This window comes from Oncorhynchus masou, chromosome 22, assembly GCF_036934945.1.
Source record: "Oncorhynchus masou masou isolate Uvic2021 chromosome 22, UVic_Omas_1.1, whole genome shotgun sequence".
Lineage (NCBI taxonomy): Eukaryota > Metazoa > Chordata > Actinopteri > Salmoniformes > Salmonidae > Oncorhynchus > Oncorhynchus masou.
Window position 1 is genome coordinate 37,826,013 of NC_088233.1, and position 19,533 is coordinate 37,845,545.

Here is a 19,533-nt window from a genome sequence, read left to right on the forward strand (position 1 = left end):
CAGACATGTCACCACCCATTGAGCATGTTAGGGATGCTTTGGATCAACATGTGCTCCAGTTCCCGCCGATATCTAATAACTTTGCACAGCCAATGAAGGGGAGTGGGACAACATTCCACAGGCCACAATCAACAGCCTGATCAACTCTATGCGAAGGAGATGTGTTGCGCTGAATGGGGCAAATGGTGGTCACACCAGATACTGACTGGTTTTCTGATCTACATCCCTACCTTTTCTTAAGGTATCTGTGACCAACAGATGCATATCTGTATTCCCAGTTATGTGAAATCCATAGATTAGGGTCTAATGAATTTATTTCAATTGACTGATTTACTTATCTGAACTGTAACTCAGTAAAATCTTTGAAATTGTTGCATGTTGCATTTATATTTTTGTCCTTGGTGAGTGAGGATGTGCCGTTTGCATAATGCTGATAAAGGTCAAATAAAAAAGGTGTACTGTACATCACAATGAGTGTCTGGATTGTATTTTGTACTTTTAGGTGTATGATAGCAACATGATGAGGTGTGTGTGTGGTTGGCTAGATGACTGTAGCACATGCACGTAGGCTTAGCTATTCATAATATAGGTGTCTGTGAATAAATCATTGTTAGGCTATTGACTTCTTGCTGTTGGTGATGATCATGCAATGTTTCCTGGATCTGCCTGCCAGGTACAGTAGGTGATGGTTTTTGTGTTCTTTCTGTTCAGTTGGGGAGCAGTGCTGATGTTGATACACTGACAAGTGACTAAACTAACTGTATAACCCATGTTGACTGTAATAAAGACACATCCTAAAACATAGGTGGTAAGACATGATGAAACCCTTTACCGGAACTCACCACATTGACCATTCCTTTAGAATGATTTGATGATCATAGGCTACCTCATACTCCTGCTAAATATGTTACATTTGATATGAGTTTATCTGTACCTATAGGTCTATATCAGATTAATGCCTAGTATTATCAGACTAAGGACCTTATTTCCCACTGCGACCATGATCCACCGCTGCATAAAAACATTATTGGGATCGAAATGATCCGCGCTCCCCAGTGGGAGGTATGAAGTGTAGCAAAGCAGCAGAACCGCTTGCTGGCTACGGGATGGGAAATGTTAGCTAGGCGCCGGAGTTTGTCACTCGATGGAATAACCCTATTGCCCGCAGAACAAGACTAGCATAGGCAGTGCTGCACTGAAAACCAAATACTACATCAGGATAGCCTACATTTGTTTTGTTTTTTTGCTGGGGCTGTATGGTACGAGAGGGTCCATCGAATCTTTCGCATTGTATTATCGTAGCAATTAGCAGTAAAGGGAAAGGAAAAATGTGGTACTCAAAGTTAGGCTTTGTGAGGTGACTTAACTGGTAAGGGAAAGGCCCTTAAGCTACTCACGACACTCACCTACTCTTTGCAAACTTGGGGTAAGCTATACCCTACCCGTGCTCATCTGTGGAGCGCGCGCATCGCAACGCCTCTGCAGTACGGATCTTGTAACGGGACACTCCGCTTGTCTCATTTTCTCTCTTCGTATTTTGAAGACTTTTTAATCACGTTTACAGGTTGGGACACTGTGGATCCCGTGGTTACAACATGTAGCATCTGGTATTTTTCGGTGAGAGTGACTGATGTTGAATGATCAAACGGACTGAGAACTAGAGAGCTCTTCTCTTCACTAATATGGTACGTGACAAGTTTATTCCGTCTTCACTCTTATTATTCAACGTTCACGGTCAAATAATGTAGGCCTATTTGTCATGGTCATTGTGCTTATTGGAGTTTAATGTCAACTACAAATCTGATCATATCTTGGAAGTAATAACATGATTATGATAGAATAGTAAGTAGCTTAGATGTTATATAAAGTACAATCACCTTTGCACTCCTCGTTTGATAAATTGGAATAACCAAAAACAGCGGTTTGATCTGTTTAAAAATAAATAACCAAATAGTCTATATGATATATAGTGAGAGCAGCCTCCGCTGTTTAACATGATGTAGCCTACAGTATTGTACGGTGACAGCCAATGATTTAGTGGGACGTTCAAGACAATAAGACAAGGCATTCAACACATACCGATAAGCTTTATAATAAAACATTAAAATACGATTAGGCTATGGGTTCCATAAAATAGGCTACTTGTTATAATAGTCTGTAATAGCCTATTATTGTCGCCATGTAGCTTTGTAACTTGAGGTAGAAATTCCTTTACTTTTTAAAGATTACTTCTATGCAGAATCACCCGTGTGTGTGTGTGTGTGTGTGTGTGTGTGTGTGTGTGTGTGTGTGTGTGTGTGTGTGTGTGTGTGTGTGTGTGTGTGTGTGTGTGTGTGTGTGTGTGTGTGTGTGTGGACACCTCCGCAGGGCCCGTGGGTGGGCCCACGAGTTCTGGGGGCCCATGCGCCTGTCATCGTTGTACATTTATTTTACATAGGCTATATATAAATCATTTTGATAGTAACCCTCCAAAAACGGATTCATAAACCTTTTTATTTTCCATATGTAGGCTACTAGGAAAATAAGTGTTTGTTTCTTGGGCTTCAGGAATGTGACTGAAAAAGTGACTCGGGCCTTGAAAAAGAAACAATTCAACAGTTTGAAAGAATAGGGGGATATCGGTGAAGAAATGCGGTGGTCAAGGTTATGACGGCGCCAGTGCAATGAGCGGAGCTTACTCACCTGGTCAAAGTACATATCAGACTGATAGACTCATCCTTTTTAGGTAGGCCTAGTTCTTTATGAGTTTTAGTTTATAAAACGATCAGTTCGCAGAAGCGACAGTTACGGTGATGTAAGAACAGCTTGATTGCCATAGCAACATCAGGTAAACTGGGTTGTGCTTCAAATACAGCGTCTCATTCTCCTTAATTGCCGGCCTCAACACGTTACAGAAAGAGATTACATGTATAGGAAGCTCTGGGGACAGGTCGTCTGGATTCTGGACAGCCATTAAATTGGCAGATTATATTTAGCGGACAACAGTTCTTGAGGGCTTGAACAAATAAAGCGGGTTGTGCTTTCGTGCATAGGCTACTGGTGAATCGGAGTTTGAGTTGTGTGGTTGCAGTATCAACAGTCTATGCTATATCTTAGCATGCATCATGCAATACTACCTTTACATTTTGCGCAGCGCAATGGACATATAATGCACAATGTCTCAGGAAAGACTGTCTGGGTCTACATTATTGCCACCTGCCCACAGTCTAAAAATAGCAGCATTGCGAGACAGTTTCGTGAAATGTTAGGCTTAACATTAGAACATGTTGACCGAATAGGCCTACCAATAAACATGTATCCATTAACTAAAGCAAGTATATACCTGCAGTGGCAACACAGAAAGCCTATAATCCATTCAATTTCAGAACCATGGACAGCGATTGGTGGTCTATACGGGCCTAACTTCGACCTCACAGGATTCCAGAGAAACTGCGTTATGCCGGTGGTGGTGGTGGTGTGTGTCTCAGGCTACATGGTTCTTAGGCTATTTCATGAAATGGCACGCAATGGATTTGTAATGGACCTATAGCAGATGGGAACTTGTGTCTCCTGTGTGTCACTAGTGAGCGCAGTGGAGGGAACGTTCCTGATAATGCCACTGCGCCGCTAAAACACTTATTTCAATTAACTTTCCACTCGGAAAAGCAACCAACCATCAGACGGGAATACTGTATTGCCAGTTATTCTATTAATAAACCGTGTATAATTCTCTCCCACCACGATGGAAATGAAACACCTTGACAGAAGTGATTTATTGAATCCCCTATGCAGAACTAGAGGAGTTACATTATGTAGCCCACCGCTGATTTAAACTGTAATTATCCACCAACTATTATCCACCTCACTAATGTTCTCGAAGGTATATGCTAATAGCCCCACATGCTAAATTGACGGTGGCATTTTATATCACAATTAAAATGTGCAGTAGTAGAGGTGTGAAAAGCACTCCACTGTGCAACAAATCTAAGTAGTAGTCAGACCAGTTGGAGTCATAAACATCTTGAGGAAAGAGTAGCCCTGTTAGATATCTGTCACTATACCATAAACATGACCACACATTTCAAGCTTAATCCTCAGCTTTACTCATCCTCACAGGTAGAGATTGACACCCATTCATTATGACAGGTGATGTGTCTGGGCTAGTTTGACAGGAAGAGTAGAGGTGTTGTCTGAAGGATGATGTCTGATGAGGATCGTCAGTGACTCTGCTGACCATTTTCTTACATTTTTTATTTTTCCTTTATTTAACTAGGCAAGTCAGTTAAGAACAAATTCTTATTTTCAATCATGCCCTAGGAACAGTGGTTTAACTGCCTGTTCAGGGGCAGAACAAGAGATTTGTACATTGTCAGCTCAGGGATTTGAACTTGCAAACTTTCAATTACTAGTCCAACATTCAAACCGCTAGGCTACACTGCCGCCCCGCACCATACAGCTGTACTGTACTGTACTACAGGAAACGGAGGGCAGAGCACACCGCCATCCACATCGTCAGTGCTATAGTGGAGCGCGTCAAGAGTTTCAAGTTCCTCGATGTCCACATCACTAAGGAATGGTCCACACACACCAACACAGTAGTGAAGAAGGCACGACAACGCCTCTTCCCCCTCAGGAGGCTGAAAAGATTTGGCATGGGCCCTCAGATCCTCAAACAGTTCTACAGATGCACCATTGAGAGCATCTTGACTGGCTCCATCATCGCTTGGTATGCAACTGCTTGGCATCCTACCGCAAGGCGCTACAGAGGGTAGTGGGGATGGCCCAATAAATCACGAGGGCCGAGCTCCCTGCCATCGAGGACTACTATACCAGGCGGTGTCAGGGGAAGGCCCTAAAAATTGTCACAGACTGTTCTTTCTGCTCCCGCATGGCAAGTGATACTGATGCACCAAGTCTAGAACCAACAGGATCCTGAGCTTCTACCCCCAAGACTACTAAATAGCTAACCAAATAGTTACCCGGACCCCCTGCATTGACCCTCTTTGCACTAACTTGTTTGACTCATCACATACACTGCTGCAACTGTTTATTATCTATCATTATCTAGCATAGTCACTTTACCCTTACCTATATGTACATATCTACCTCAATTATCTTGTACCCCTGCACCTCAACTTGGTACTGGTACCCCGTGTATACAGCCAAGTTATAATTACTCATTGTGTATTTATTCCTTGTGTTATTAATATATATTTTTTTCTGAACTTTGGGAAGGGCCCGTAAGTAAGCATTTCACTGTTAGTCTACACCTATTGTTTACGAAGCATGTGACAAATACAATTGTATTTCATTTGACAGTGCAGTACTGAGCTCTGATCCATTACGGAGTCACTGATGTCAGTCTCTGGACTAGGGATGTACTGTAGATGAGGAGGAGCCTCTACACCACTGCAGTCTAACTGAGATTTAATGTCTTCTCTTCTCTCTCTCTCTCAGTGTCTGCGTGACACCACCAGCCTGGGACCCACTTGATCCTTCTGCAGAGCCTGAAGGGACTCACCTTATCCCCAGCCCCGGGATGCCCAACACCAAGACCAGCCACTGAGCCCCCAGTGTGACCAGCCCAGCCGGCCACCCACCCCGATGCCGCCATGCCTATCATCAGCAATGCAAACCACGACTTCAGCAACCTCTCGGCCAGCGATGATAGTAGCCTCGATGCCATCTTCACCCAGATCCCTGAGACGGAGACGGTCAAGGGTGTCTACTACCAGAGGGCCCAGTTCATCAGACGACCAGAGGACCTACTGTCGGTGGACCACGGTCTACTAGCGGTCATCAACGTGGGAGGCAACCGCTACACTTTTCCCTGGAGCACGCTGGAGCAGTTTCCCTTGACCCGGCTGGGACGGCTCTGTGGCCTCAGCAGCCCAGAGGAGATTGCCGGCGTGTGTGACGACTACGACGAGACACGGCGAGAGTTCTTCTTTGACCGCAGCCCCTCGGCCTTCCGCGTCATCCTCAACTTTCTGGCGGCGGGGAAGTTGCGCATGCTGAGGGAGATGTGTGTGCTGTCGCTACATGATGAGCTGCTCTACTGGGGCGTAGAGATGACCTACATGGAGCGCTGCTGCAAGAGGAAGATGTACACGCGCATTGAGGAGATGAAGGAACACGAGCGGCAGGAGGAAGAGCAAAGGCAGAGGCACGCCATGCTGCGCCCCCCAGTTGAGGAGACACGCTATCGCAAGTTCATGAACCAGCTGAGGGATATGGTGGAGAATCCCCAGTCTGGCCTGCCAGGAAAGATCTTTGCCTGCCTGTCGGTGGTGATGGTAGCAGTGACCGTCATCAGCCTGTGTATCAGCACCATGCCAGACCTCAGGGAGGAGGAGGACAGGGTGAGTGAGGCCAATCCCCCGCAACCCCCAAAACATTAACAATGACCTCCATATCGCCGTTAAGGCTGTAGCTTTAGAAATATCCACCAAGGTAACTTACATTTGTCACCCTCACTGGAGTGTGTCTCGTTTATGTATGTGTGTGTGTGTGTGTGTGTGTGTGTGTGTGTGTGTGTGTGTGTGTGTGTGTGTGTGTGTGTGTGTGTGTGTGTGTGTGTGTGTGTGTGTGTGTGTGTGTGTGTGTGTGTGTGTGTGTTTGGGGCCTCCTCGACAGGTTAGTTTTCCTTGGACTCGTGATTCCATGTGATTAAGGACATTGCTTAAAGCCACAGTGATTCATCCTCACATCAGATTTATTCTGAAAGACAGTATGTCCATTAACAACAATTATCAATTTGCTGTCCATAGCACAAACAGGGCATGAACAAGCTCTGAAATTACTTCTCACTTTATTACCCTGCACCCAATGTCAGGTGTGTGTGTGTGTGTGCGTATGTGTGCGCGCGTGTGTGTGTATGCATGCGTGTGTGTGTGCAGTATGTGTATAGTTTTTGTTGTGTTTGTGTGCGTTTTAACTGATTCATATCCTTCTCAGTTGGCTGCATACAGTATAATGCAGCTAAATTGGTCTTTCAGTCACTGACCATCAAAAGTTGCATGCAGGACACGCTGTCCTTCACGCACACACAGACACACACTCTCCCTCTCACACACATATTGACACACACTCTCCCTCTCACACACACATTGACACATTCTCTCCCGTACGCACGCACGCACACACACACACACACACACACACACACACACACACACACACACACACACACACACACACACACACACACACACACACACACACACACACACACACACGGACTGGGATATGTTCTGGGTTGCCTCTGAGAATAACATTGACGTATACACTGACACGGTGACTGAGTTCATCAGGAAGTGTATAGGGGATGTTGGCAGGGAGTCCAGACAATCAGGGATTACAAGTGGAAAACCAGCCACGTCGCGGACACCGACGTCTTGCACCCAGAAAGGCAAAACCCTTACTTTGCCTTTTATTGAGGATAACACAGTGCCAACGACGCGGGCCGCTTCCGAGGACTGTGGGCTCTTGTTCTCTGTGGCTGAATTGAGTAAGACGTTTAAGCGTGTTAACCCTTGCAAGGCTGCTGGCCCAGACAGCATCCCTAGCCGCGTCCTCAGAGCATGTGCAAACCATCTGGCTGTAGTGTTTACGGAGATTATAAATCTCTCCCTATCCCAGTCTACTTGCTTCAAGATGTCCACCATTGTTCCTGTCACAAAGAAAGCGAAGGTAACTGAACTAAATGACCATCGCCTCGTAGCACTCACTTCTGTCAACATGAAGTGCTTTGAGAGACTAGTTAAAGATCATATCACTTTGTCATGACTTTACTTTCATTAATCTGATGACTGTTATTTATCGTATCAACTAACTATGTTTACTTGTTACCTGATTAACTTGTTGAGTGTAGGGGGGGGCAGTATTTTGATGTTTGGATGAAAAACATACCCAAATGAAACTGCCTATTTTTCAGGCCCAGAATCTAGAATATGCATATAATTGTCAGATTAGGATAGAAAACACTCTAAAACTGTCAAAATATTGTCTGTGAGTATAACAGAACTGATATTGCAGGCGACAACCTGAGGAAAATCCAACCAGGAAGTGTTGTTTTTCCTGAAAGTTCTGTTTCATTTCATGCCTTCCCTCCATTTAAAGGGATATCAACCAGATTCCTTTTCCTATGGCTTTCACATGGTGTGAACAGTCTTTAGACATAGTTTCAGGCTTTTATTCTGAAAAAATGAGCGAGAAAGACATCGCGTCATTGGATGGCTGGGTGCCAGCAGCGTTTTGCATGTGCCAACAGAGTGGAGCAGACATATTCTCTCTCTCTCCTATTGAAGAAGCTACAATCCGGTTGAAATATTATCGATTATATATTGTAAAAACAACCTGAGGATTGATTATAAAAAACGTTTGACATGTTTCTACGAACTTTACGAATACTATTTGGAATTTGTGTCTGCCCGGTCGTGACTGCTCGAGCCTGTGTATTTCTGAACATAACGCGCCAACCAAATGGAGGTATTTTGGATATAAAAATAATCTTTATTGAACAAAAGGAACATTTATTGTTCCTGTTCCGGGTTGGAGCGAGCGGTCGCATCTACACTTCGGTCCGCAGGTAGTATAACTTTTCATTACATTTCCATTACATTTCATTATAGTACAACGGTTTGATTTGTCTAATCTTAGCAATTTCTTCTTAGCTAGCTACATAGCCGTCTTTGTATCAAAGATAATTGCGTAATTATCGTATTTCGTCGTCCTAACGTAGTCTACACTGCTATCTGCCCAGCAGCTAGCTAACGTCTACCGTCTACTAGCACTGTAGAAACTATTACACTCAACTGAACGACTCGATTAGTGTAGTGTTAGCTAGCTACATAGTTGTCTTTGCTGTCTTCGTATCCAAGATAATTGTGTAGTTTAGAGTGTGTAGACTTAGAGCGATTATCTTAATTTACCGAGGTTAGCTAGCCAGCTATTTGTCGTCCTTAACGTAGGAGATACTGCTAGCTAGCTAGCCAACAGCTAGCCAACGTCTACCGAATTAAACTTCAACAACCCGGTCAACATTCCGCTTCGCTCCACAGGTAGTATCACATTTTCATTTCACTTCATTGCAGTACAACGGTTTGATTTGTTTGATCGTAGCTAGCTAGCTACATAGCCGTCTTTGTATCTAAGACAATTGTGTAGCCTAGAGCGATTTTCTAGGTTAGCTAGCCAGCTATTGTCGTTCTTTTAACGTAACGTAACGTAATCAACACTGCTAGCTAGCCAGCTAGCCCCCGAATAGTAGCACTGTAGAAACTATTACACTCGACGGAACGACTTGATTAGTGTAGTGTCAACAACGCAGCCACTGCCAGCTAGCCTACTCCAGCAGTACTGTATCATTTCAATCATTTTAGTCAATAAGATTCTTGCTACGTAAGCTTAACTTTCTGAACATTCGAGACGTGTAGTCCACTTGTCATTCCAATCTCCTTTGCATTAGCGTAGCCTCTTCTGTAGCCTGTCAACTATGTGTCTATCTATCCCTGTTCTCTCCTCTCTGCACAGACCATACAAACGCTCCACACCGCGTGGCCGCGCCACCCTAATCTGGTGGTCCCAGCGCGCACGACCCACGTGGAGTTCCAGGTCTCCGGTAGCCTCTGGAACTGCCGATCTGCGGCCAACAAGGCAGAGTTCATCTCAGCCTATGCCTCCCTCCAGTCCCTCGACTTCTTGGCACTGACGGAAACATGGATCACCACAGATAACACTGCTACTCCTACTGCTCTCTCTTCGTCCGCCCACGTGTTCTCGCACACCCCGAGAGCTTCTGGTCAGCGGGGTGGTGGCACCGGGATCCTCATCTCTCCCAAGTGGTCATTCTCTCTTTCTCCCCTTACCCATCTGTCTATCGCCTCCTTTGAATTCCATGCTGTCACAGTTACCAGCCATTTCAAGCTTAACATCCTTATCATTTATCGCCCTCCAGGTTCCCTCGGAGAGTTCATCAATGAGCTTGATGCCTTGATAAGCTCCTTTCCTGAGGACGGCTCACCTCTCACAGTCCTGGGCGACTTTAACCTCCCCACGTCTACCTTTGACTCATTCCTCTCTGCCTCCTTCTTTCCACTCCTCTCCTCTTTGACCTCACCCTCTCACCTTCCCCCCTACTCACAAGGCAGGCAATACGCTCGACCTCATCTTTACTAGATGCTGTTCTTCCACTAACCTCATTGCAACTCCCCTCCAAGTCTCCGACCACTACCTTGTATCCTTTTCCCTCTCGCTCTCATCCAACATTTCCCACACTGCCCCTACTCGGATGGTATCGCGCCGTCCCAACCTTCGCTCTCTCTCCCCCGCTACTCTCTCCTCTTCCATCCTATCATCTCTTCCCTCTGCTCATACCTTCTCCAACCTATCTCCTGATTCTGCCTCCTCAACCCTCCTCTCTTCACTTTCTGCATCCTTTGACTCTCTATGTCCCCTATCCTCCAGGCCGGCTCGGTCCTCCTCCCGCTCCGTGGCTCGACGACTCATTGCGAGCTCACAGAACAGTGCTCCGGGCAGCCGAGCGGAAATGGAGGAAAACTCGCCTCCCTGCGGACCTGGCATCCTTTCACTCCCTCCTCTCTACATTTTCCTCCTCTGTCTCTGCTGCTAAAGCCACTTTCTACCACTCTAAATTCCAAGCATCTGCCTCTAACCCTAGGAAGCTCTTTGCCACCTTCTCCTCCCTCCTGAATCCTCCTCCCCTCCCCCCTCCTCCCTCTCTGCAGATGACTTCGTCAACCATTTTGAAAAGAAGGTCGACGACATCCGATCCTCGTTTGCTAAGTCAAACGACACCGCTGGTTCTGCTCACACTGCCCTACCCTGTGCTCTGACCTCTTTCTCCCCTCTCTCCAGATGAAATCTCGCTTCTTGTGACGGCCGGCCGCCCAACAACCTGCCCGCTTGACCCTATCCCCTCCTCTCTTCTCCAGACCATTTCCGGAGACCTTCTCCCTTACCTCACCTCGCTCATCAACTCATCCCTGACCGCTGGCTACGTCCCTTCCGTCTTCAAGAGAGCGAGAGTTGCACCCCTTCTGAAAAAACCTACACTCGACCCCTCCGATGTCAACAACTACAGACCAGTATCCCTTCTTTCTTTTCTCTCCAAAACTCTTGAACGTGCCGTCCTTGGCCAGCTCTCCCGCTATCTCTCTCAGAATGACCTTCTTGATCCAAATCAGTCAGGTTTCAAGACTAGTCATTCAACTGAGACTGCTCTTCTCTGTATCACGTAGGCGCTCCGCACTGCTAAAGCTAACTCTCTCTCCTCTGCTCTCATCCTTCTAGACCTATCGGCTGCCTTCGATACTGTGAACCATCAGATCCTCCTCTCCACCCTCTCCGAGTTGGGCATCTCCGGCGCGGCCCACGCTTGGATTGCGTCCTACCTGACAAGTCGCTCCTACCAGGTGGCGTGGCGAGAATCTGTCTCCTCGCCACGCGCTCTCACCACTGGTGTCCCCCAGGGCTCTGTTCTAGGCCCTCTCCTATTCTCGCTATACACCAAGTCACTTGGCTCTGTCATAACCTCACATGGTCTCTCCTATCATTGCTATGCAGACGACACACAATTAATCTTCTCCTTTCCCCCTTCTGATGACCAGGTGGCGAATCGCATCTCTGCATGTCTGGCAGACATATCAGTGTGGATGACGGATCACCACCTCAAGCTGAACCTCGGCAAGACAGAGCTGCTCTTCCTCCCGGGGAAGGACTGCCCGTTCCATGATCTCGCCATCACGGTTGACAACTCCATTGTGTCCTCCTCCCAGAGCGCTAAGAACCTTGGCGTGATCCTGGACAACACCCTGTCGTTCTCAACTAACATCAAGGCGGTGGCCTGTTCCTGTAGGTTCATGCTCTACAACATCCGCAGAGTACGACCCTGCCTCACACAGGAAGCGGCGCAGGTCCTAATCCAGGCACTTGTCATCTCCCGTCTGGATTACTGCAACTCGCTGTTGGCTGGGCTCCCTGCCTGTGCCATTAAACCCCTACAACTCATCCAGAACGCCGCAGCCCGTCTGGTGTTCAACCTTCCCAAGTTCTCTCATGTCACCCCGCTCCTCCGCTCTCTCCACTGGCTTCCAGTTGAAGCTCGCATCCGCTACAAGACCATGGTGCTTGCCTACGGAGCTGTGAGGGGAACGGCACCGCAGTACCTCCAGGCTCTGATCAGGCCCTACACCCAAACAAGGGCACTGCGTTCATCCACCTCTGGCCTGCTCACCTCCCTACCACTGAGGAAGTACAGTTCCCGCTCAGCCCAGTCAAAACTGTTCGCTGCTCTGGCCCCCCAATGGTGGAACAAACTCCCTCACGACGCCAGGACAGCGGAGTCAATCACCACCTTCCGGAGACACCTGAAACCCCACCTCTTCAAGGAATACCTAGGATAGGATAAAGTAATCCTTCTCACCCCCCCCCTTAAATGATTTAGATGCACTATTGTAAAGTGGCTGTCCCACTGGATGTCAGAAGGTGAATTCATCAATTTGTAAGTCGCTCTGGATAAGAGCGTCTGCTAAATGACTTAAATGTAAATGTAAATGTAATTGTGTAACTGGGAGTCTCGTGAGTGCAAACATCCGAGGATCATCAAAGGTAAGCGATTCATTTTATTGCTTTTCTGAATTTCGTGACCAATCTACTTTGCTGCTACTTTGCTGGATGCAATGTTCAGACATTCACAGAAGTAGCTTCAGCATAACACAATCATCCAAACCGGAAAAATATAGGCTACATTTGTCCTAGCGCTAACTGAGGAAAGATTGACAAAAATTGCCGAAAAGCTTTTTTGAAATCTGACATGCCAGGTGGATTAACAACAAGCTAAACTGTGTTTTGCTATATTGCACTTGTGATTTCATGAAAATGAAATATTTTTAGTAATTTAATTTGAATTTGGCGCTCTGCAATTCAACGGATGTTACGAAAATGATCCCGCTAACGGGATGGGTGTGTCAAGAAGTTAAATTAATCATGTAACAATTAGGAATGTGGGGCACTACAAGAGCGATTCTTTAAAGAGTAACTCTTTAAAGAGTTACCATCTCCCAAATTAAACAAATTAAAGGTCTTTACCTATCACATCCATCAAACAGTCAAGGTATTAAATCATAACCTCTTATCATATCATTCTGAACAGTCGTAATCTTCTAGGATCTGCAAAATCCCTAGACTTACTCATGATTCAGTACTACACAGATTGGTTTAATTATTTATTTACTAGCTAACTAAATAATAACACACAATAAACATACACACATAATACTTGAGAAATAGGTCCCAAATAGACTGACAACATATGGCGGCTTGTTACACAGAAAATGAAGAAAGAGAGAGAAAAAAGGACACTTATTGTTGATACATTTTAGAACTATTCCCACAGTAATCATATACTTTGCACACAAACCGCCGCCCATTTTAAGTATGAAATCATGAATGTATGTAACGTTAAGTGTGAATGCCTTCATTCGCCGTTTATCTCTGTCGGAACCAGCCCTCCTTAGGAAGGTTGTTGGCCTTTCAGCGGCAAGTTTGTATGGCTCCGAATTTCCGAAAGGGGTCTCCCCTTTTCTACTGTTGTTCACTCTGGAAGATAGCTAGCCAATGGTTCCCATTGGTGATGAGCGTATTAAGATACTGTGATTTAAGAAGAGTAATACAGTAGGATGATTTGAAGAGTAGTAGGATGGTCCAACTTAGATGAGCTTTTCTAGATATTTGACTTTGGAACAGCTGATCAGCCGTACCAGTGATTGTCTGTTCTAATGTTAATCTCTGTTGGCAATCCTTTTATGCACTCTGGCCAAATCTCCGTCAGTCTGACACGCTCTCTGACCTCACTCGGGGTGCGGCTACTTACTATGCACAGTTTTTAAGGGATAGATTCTCTTATGGCTCCTAAAATCACATTCAAATCTTAACAAAAATACTTTCTACATTTTTCATATTTCATGTACAGTATTTCCTTCATAACCTTTTTAAAGACATCACAAAATAAAAACAAATAGGACATTATTTTTCTTTAGATCCCCTCTGAACATTCTCCACATTCTTATGTTAGAAATATTTTTCCAGTATTCACTTTTTGAACGTGTTAGAGTTTCAGCGGGAACAGCCAAAGTCATTCCTTTGGATCACACTGGAGGGGAAAGAGAGGGCCTGGCTACTGTCATCCACCGCCAAGCTGATCTGACCCACCCTGATCCTCACGGGACAGTCATTACGGTCCTCCTCTGGTGGGTTCAATCTTGGAAGGATTCTGCAAGTTGCAACTTACCATAAAAATGACCACGGGATGTCCTGGTTTGTGGATCATCGTAGCAGTCCCCCTCTGGTGGTTTACCCTGGTAGGATTTCTGCAAGCTGCAGACCCCCACAAGAATGGCCACGGGATGTCAAGGCTGTGGATCGTCGTTCCGGACCCGTCGTCCGGTTGTCCAGGCTGGTGGATCTAGGCAGTAACTTAGACAGACGTTATTAACACACAATATTAACACTGGGGCAGCATTGGGGATGCAGGTAACCTAATGGTTAGAGCGTTGGGCCAGTAACCAAAAGGTTGTTAGATCAAATCTCTGAGCTGACAAGGTAAAAATCTGTCATTCTGCCCCTGAACAAGGGACTTAACCCACTGTTCCTAGGCCGTCATTGTAAAAATCATTTGTTCTTAAACCTGTTATGGCTGCAATCCCGATACCCGGATCAATATGACAACTACCAGTGAAAATAGAGGGCGCCAAATTCATTTCTTTGTATTTTCTTTCACCAGATTTATTGTGTTATATTCTCCTACATTCAACTCACATTTCCACAAAATTCAGAGTGTTTCCATTCAAATGATACCAAGAATATGCATATCCTTGCAGTTAGTTTAGGGTATGTCTTTGGGCGGAAATTGAGAAGAACGGGGGGGTAACCCGAAGAAGTTAATTATAAATAGTAATTGCTATTAGCATATTGTAGTTTCTGTCAGCTGAGTGTTATAAAAATATGACTGCTTGTGTTGTCAATCTTTCCTCAGTTAGCGCTAGGACAAATGTAGCCTATATTTTTCCGGTTTGGATGATTGTGTTATGCCGAAGCTACTTCTGTGAATGTCTGAACATTGCATCCAAAAATAAACTGCTCACACTCTGGATATAACTTTGTGAAGACTGTGTTTGTGAAAAATGTTTCTGAAAAAACAGTGTGGCCAGCTCAAATGCTGATTGTGGAGTCATTTGAAACTGGACGTTCTAATCACACCGGTTTGATCATACGCTACAGGGACCACTGTAGAATGATCACACCCATGTGTTGGTACGTGTGAAAAGGTTAACAATCAGAAGAGTGTTTTGGAGATTCCCTTCTATGTGTTGCAATCTGAGTGACTACTACCTCCTCTGTCACTGTTATCAAGGGCAATTTGTTCGGTCTCTAACCTTCTCACTGACTGTGACCGGACTGACCGTTGCTGGCATTGGTACTGGTACCCAAGGGGACCAGCTATCCTACCATTTCATTCAGAAATGTTATCCTATCAGAACACATGATTAGAGCATTTTACTAGTTGCATTATAGTTGAGACTATGCATGGTAAGGAATGTTACCATTTGTTTTTGGAGGTGGAAAGTCCACTGGACTTCTTTTACGACCAGTGTGGTACACATCAGTGATATCTCAGGTGTATTCTAAGGTTATCTCCATTGAGGGACTTGTCGGCCCGCTCCTCTCTGTTCTCGTGGGGAAATTTACACCTTGATTTGTTTCCTGATCGGGTGGCCTCGTAAAGTGTTGCACGTAGTCTCGACCCCCCCACCCCCACTGGCCTAGTATTCACCCCTCCCTTTGTGCTAGTATTCCCTCCACCAGTGGTTGGTGTTGGTGTCCAAGGCACAAACAAAACAACCCTTTGTACGAGTTGTCAGCAGCCGCGTTGTTAGTAGATTGTCTGTAACCTTTCAACCAAATCTCCTGGTGTTTGTGCTTCAAAACGTTCAGTGGCTGTTGTGGCCTGCCAGTCACCACAGCGTCTACGTGTGGCAACCATTCCAGTATCTGCGAACTGAGACAAGGATATTTGTCTGCGATATCGACAGTGTTTCACCAGTGGGAGTCATCGGGTCAGTGGTGGGACTGACGTCATTAGTTTCATAGAAAGGGGTTTCAGTCCCTCTCAAAGCAGAAAATGTATAATCGAAAGCAGAGTCCACTCTGTGCGTTGATTTTTGGTTTCCTGAGACGGACGGGGCGCATGCGGATATGTGTAAAGGACAAGAGAAGTTAATCTTAGCAACAGCATCGCATGACTCCAAGGAGGATGGAAGTTGCTTACTCACAGTGACTGCTGGCTCGAAATCATGACAAGAATAGTCAATCAGGTTTGCTGCTTGAATGTGACGAGATATCGTAGTATCTGTTTGAGTCAGATTCTGCACCAAGAGCTGTTGAAACGACTGTTTCCCAAGGGGTCCTGTCAACAGATAGTCCTTGTGGATGACTGTGTTGCAGCCAGTTAGGAGAAGACAGTGTGGTCAGTGGAGACGGCACGGTTACCTGTGACCACAATTGGTTGTTTCTTCAATCTATCAGTCTACTTCAAGTAGCAGGTGTTCAGTTTCAAGGCTGCTAACATACACAGGATGAACAAGCGATACGTCTTGGAAGTGTAGTTTCAGCATGAATTGCATTGTGAGAGACGAGGTAGTCTGAGTGAAACCTTGAAGTGTAGTGTCGCATCGTTACATTTTTAACTAACGTTTTGCTGGGTGCAAGCCCTTTTGAGATCATTGAACAAAGTATTAGAGATGAGCGATATTGTCAAACCGGAATCAATTAGCGCATCACGGGTTATGCAGTCCTCCAGGACTGTTTCCATGTATGGCCTCTTTGAGTTGCATTTTGTGGTCATATACCCCACAAAGTGGAGTGATTGTTCGCAATGACGAGATGTGTCATTTGTCTTCATGGTTAGAACAGATTGACTTATTGGAGTTTGAGTGGAATTAGCTATTGCTATGTTCACCTTGTGCGTCGCAACATTTGCATCTGAGTCTATAGTCAAAGACCATCCAAAACCGCCATTAAAAAAGCCAGACTACGGTTTGCAACTGCATATGGGGACAAAGATCGTACTTTGGGAAATTTCCTCTGGTCTGATGAAACAAAAATAGAACTGTTTGGCCATAATGATCATTGTTATGTTTGGAGGAATAAGGGGGAGGCTTGTAAGCCGAAGAACACCATCCCAACCGTGAAGCATGGGGGTGGCAGCGTCATATTGTGGGAGTGCTTTGCTGCAGGAGGGACTGGTGCACTTCACAAAATAGATGATTTCATGAGGAGGAAAATAATGTGGATAAATTGGAGCAACATCGGAGCAACATCTCAAGACATCAGTCACGAAGTTAAAGCTAGGTCGCAAATGGGTCTTCCAAATGGACAATGACCCCAAGCATACTTCCAAAGTTGTGGCAAAATGGCTTAAGAACCAGAAAGTAAAGGTATTGGAGTGGCCATCACAAAGCCCTGACCTCAATCCTATAGAACATTTGTGGGCAGAACAGAACAAGCGTGTGCGAGCAAGGAGGCCTAAAAAAGCTGACTCAGTTACACCAGCTGTGTCAGGAGGAATGGGCCAGAATTCACCCAACTTATTGTGGGACGCTTGCGGAAGGCTACCCAAAACATTTGACCCAAGTTAAACAATTTGCTACCAAATACTAATTGAGTGTATGTCAACTTCTGACCCACTGGGAATGTGATGAAAGAAATAAAAGCTGAAATAAATCATTCTCTCTACTATTATTCTGACATTTCACATTCTTAAAATAAGGTGGTGATCCTAACTGACCTAAGACAGGGGATTTTTACTAGGATTAAATGTCAGAAATGATGAAAAACTGAGTTTAAATGTATTTGGCTAAGGTGTATGTAAACTTCCGACTTCAACTGTATATACACACAGTGCATTCGGAAAGTATTCAGACTCCTTCCCTTTTTCCACATTTTGATAAGTAACAGCCTTACCTTAAAATGGATTTAATAAAAAATAAATCATCAATAGACACACGATACCCCATAATGACAAAGCAAAAACAGGTTTTTAGATTTTTTTGCCAAAGTATAAAAAAAAAAAAACTGAAATATCACATTGACATGAATATTCAGACACTTTACTCAGTACTTTAATGAAGCACTTTTGGCAGCGATCTTCTTGGGTACAAGCTTAGCACACCTGTGTTTGGGGATATTCTCCCATTCTTCTCTGCAGATCCTCTCAAACTCTGTCAGGTTGGATGGGGAGCGTTGCTGTACAGCTATTTTCAGGTCTCTCCAGAGTTAGATTGGGCTCAAGTCCAGGCTCTGGCTTGTCCCAAAGCCACTCCTGCCTTATCTTGGCTTTGTGTTTGTCCTGTTGAAAGGTGAACCTTTGCCCCAGACTGAAATCCTGAGTGCTCTGGAGCAGGTTTTCATCAAGGATGTCTCTGAACTTTGCACCGTTCACTTTTCCCTCAATCGTGACTAGTCTCCCAGTCCTTGCCTCTGAAAAACATCCCCACAGCATGATTCTGCCACCACCATGCTTCACCGTAGGGATGGTTCCAGGTTTCCTCCGGACGTGACGCTTTGCATTCAGTGCCTTTTGGCAAACTCCAAGCGGTCTGTCATGTGCCTTTTACTGAGGAGAGGCTTCCATCTGGCCACTCTACCATAAAGGCCATGATTAGTGGAGTGCTGCAGAGATGGTTGTCCTTGTGGAAGGTTCTCCCATCTACACAGAGGAACTCTGAAGTGCTGTCAGAGTGACCATCGGGTTCTTGGTCACATCCCTGACCAAGACCCTTTCCCCAGATTGATCAGTTGGGCCGGGCGGCCAGCTCTAGGAAGAGTCTTGGTGGTTCCAATCTTCTTACATTTAATAATGATGGAGGCCACTGTGTTCTTAGGGACCTTTAATGCTGCAGAATTCTTTTGGTACCCTTCTCCGGATTTGTGCCTCGACATAATTCCTTCAACCTCATGGCTTGTTTTTTGCCTTTCCAGATCATGCTCAATCAATTGAAATTACCACAAGTGGACTCCAATCAAGTTGTGGAAACACCTCAAGGATGATCAATTTAATTTTTAGAAACAGGCTGTAACGTAACAAAATGTGGAAAAAGTCAAGGAGTCTGAATACTTTCCGAAGGCACTGTATATACTCTGGACTCTGACACTGCTCGTGCTAATATTTATATATTTCTTAATACCTTTCTTTTACTTTTAGACTTGTGTGAATTGTTAGATATTACTGCACTGTTGGAGCTAGGAATACAAGCATTTCGATACACCTGCAATAACATCTGCTAAATATGTGTATGCGACCAATAAAATGGAATTTCATTTTGACACACACGCCACTAATGCCCCAGGAAGATTGCCTGTGGAGGTCTGTTCCCTAGCTTAGCGTGTGCTCCCATCTGTGTCTGCTCATAGCAGCAGGGAATAATAAAGTCAGCCCAGCGAGACCTCCCCAATGTCAGTCAACAGTGGGAAGTA

The 19,533-nt window shown here is 45.2% G+C and overlaps 1 protein-coding gene across 1 annotated transcript in view; it reads left to right on the plus strand.

Moving 5' to 3' along the window:
• Positions 1-5,480: 5,480 nt before the first annotated feature.
• The window catches only part of LOC135508717 (potassium voltage-gated channel subfamily G member 4-like), a 46,778-nt gene continuing 32,725 nt past the window's right edge, over positions 5,481-19,533 (plus strand). Inside the window, exon 1 of the mRNA XM_064928947.1 lies at positions 5,481-6,341. Within this exon, the coding sequence (XP_064785019.1) occupies positions 5,592-6,341 (750 nt within the window). The 5' untranslated portion in view covers positions 5,481-5,591. The remainder of the gene's footprint in view (positions 6,342-19,533) is intronic.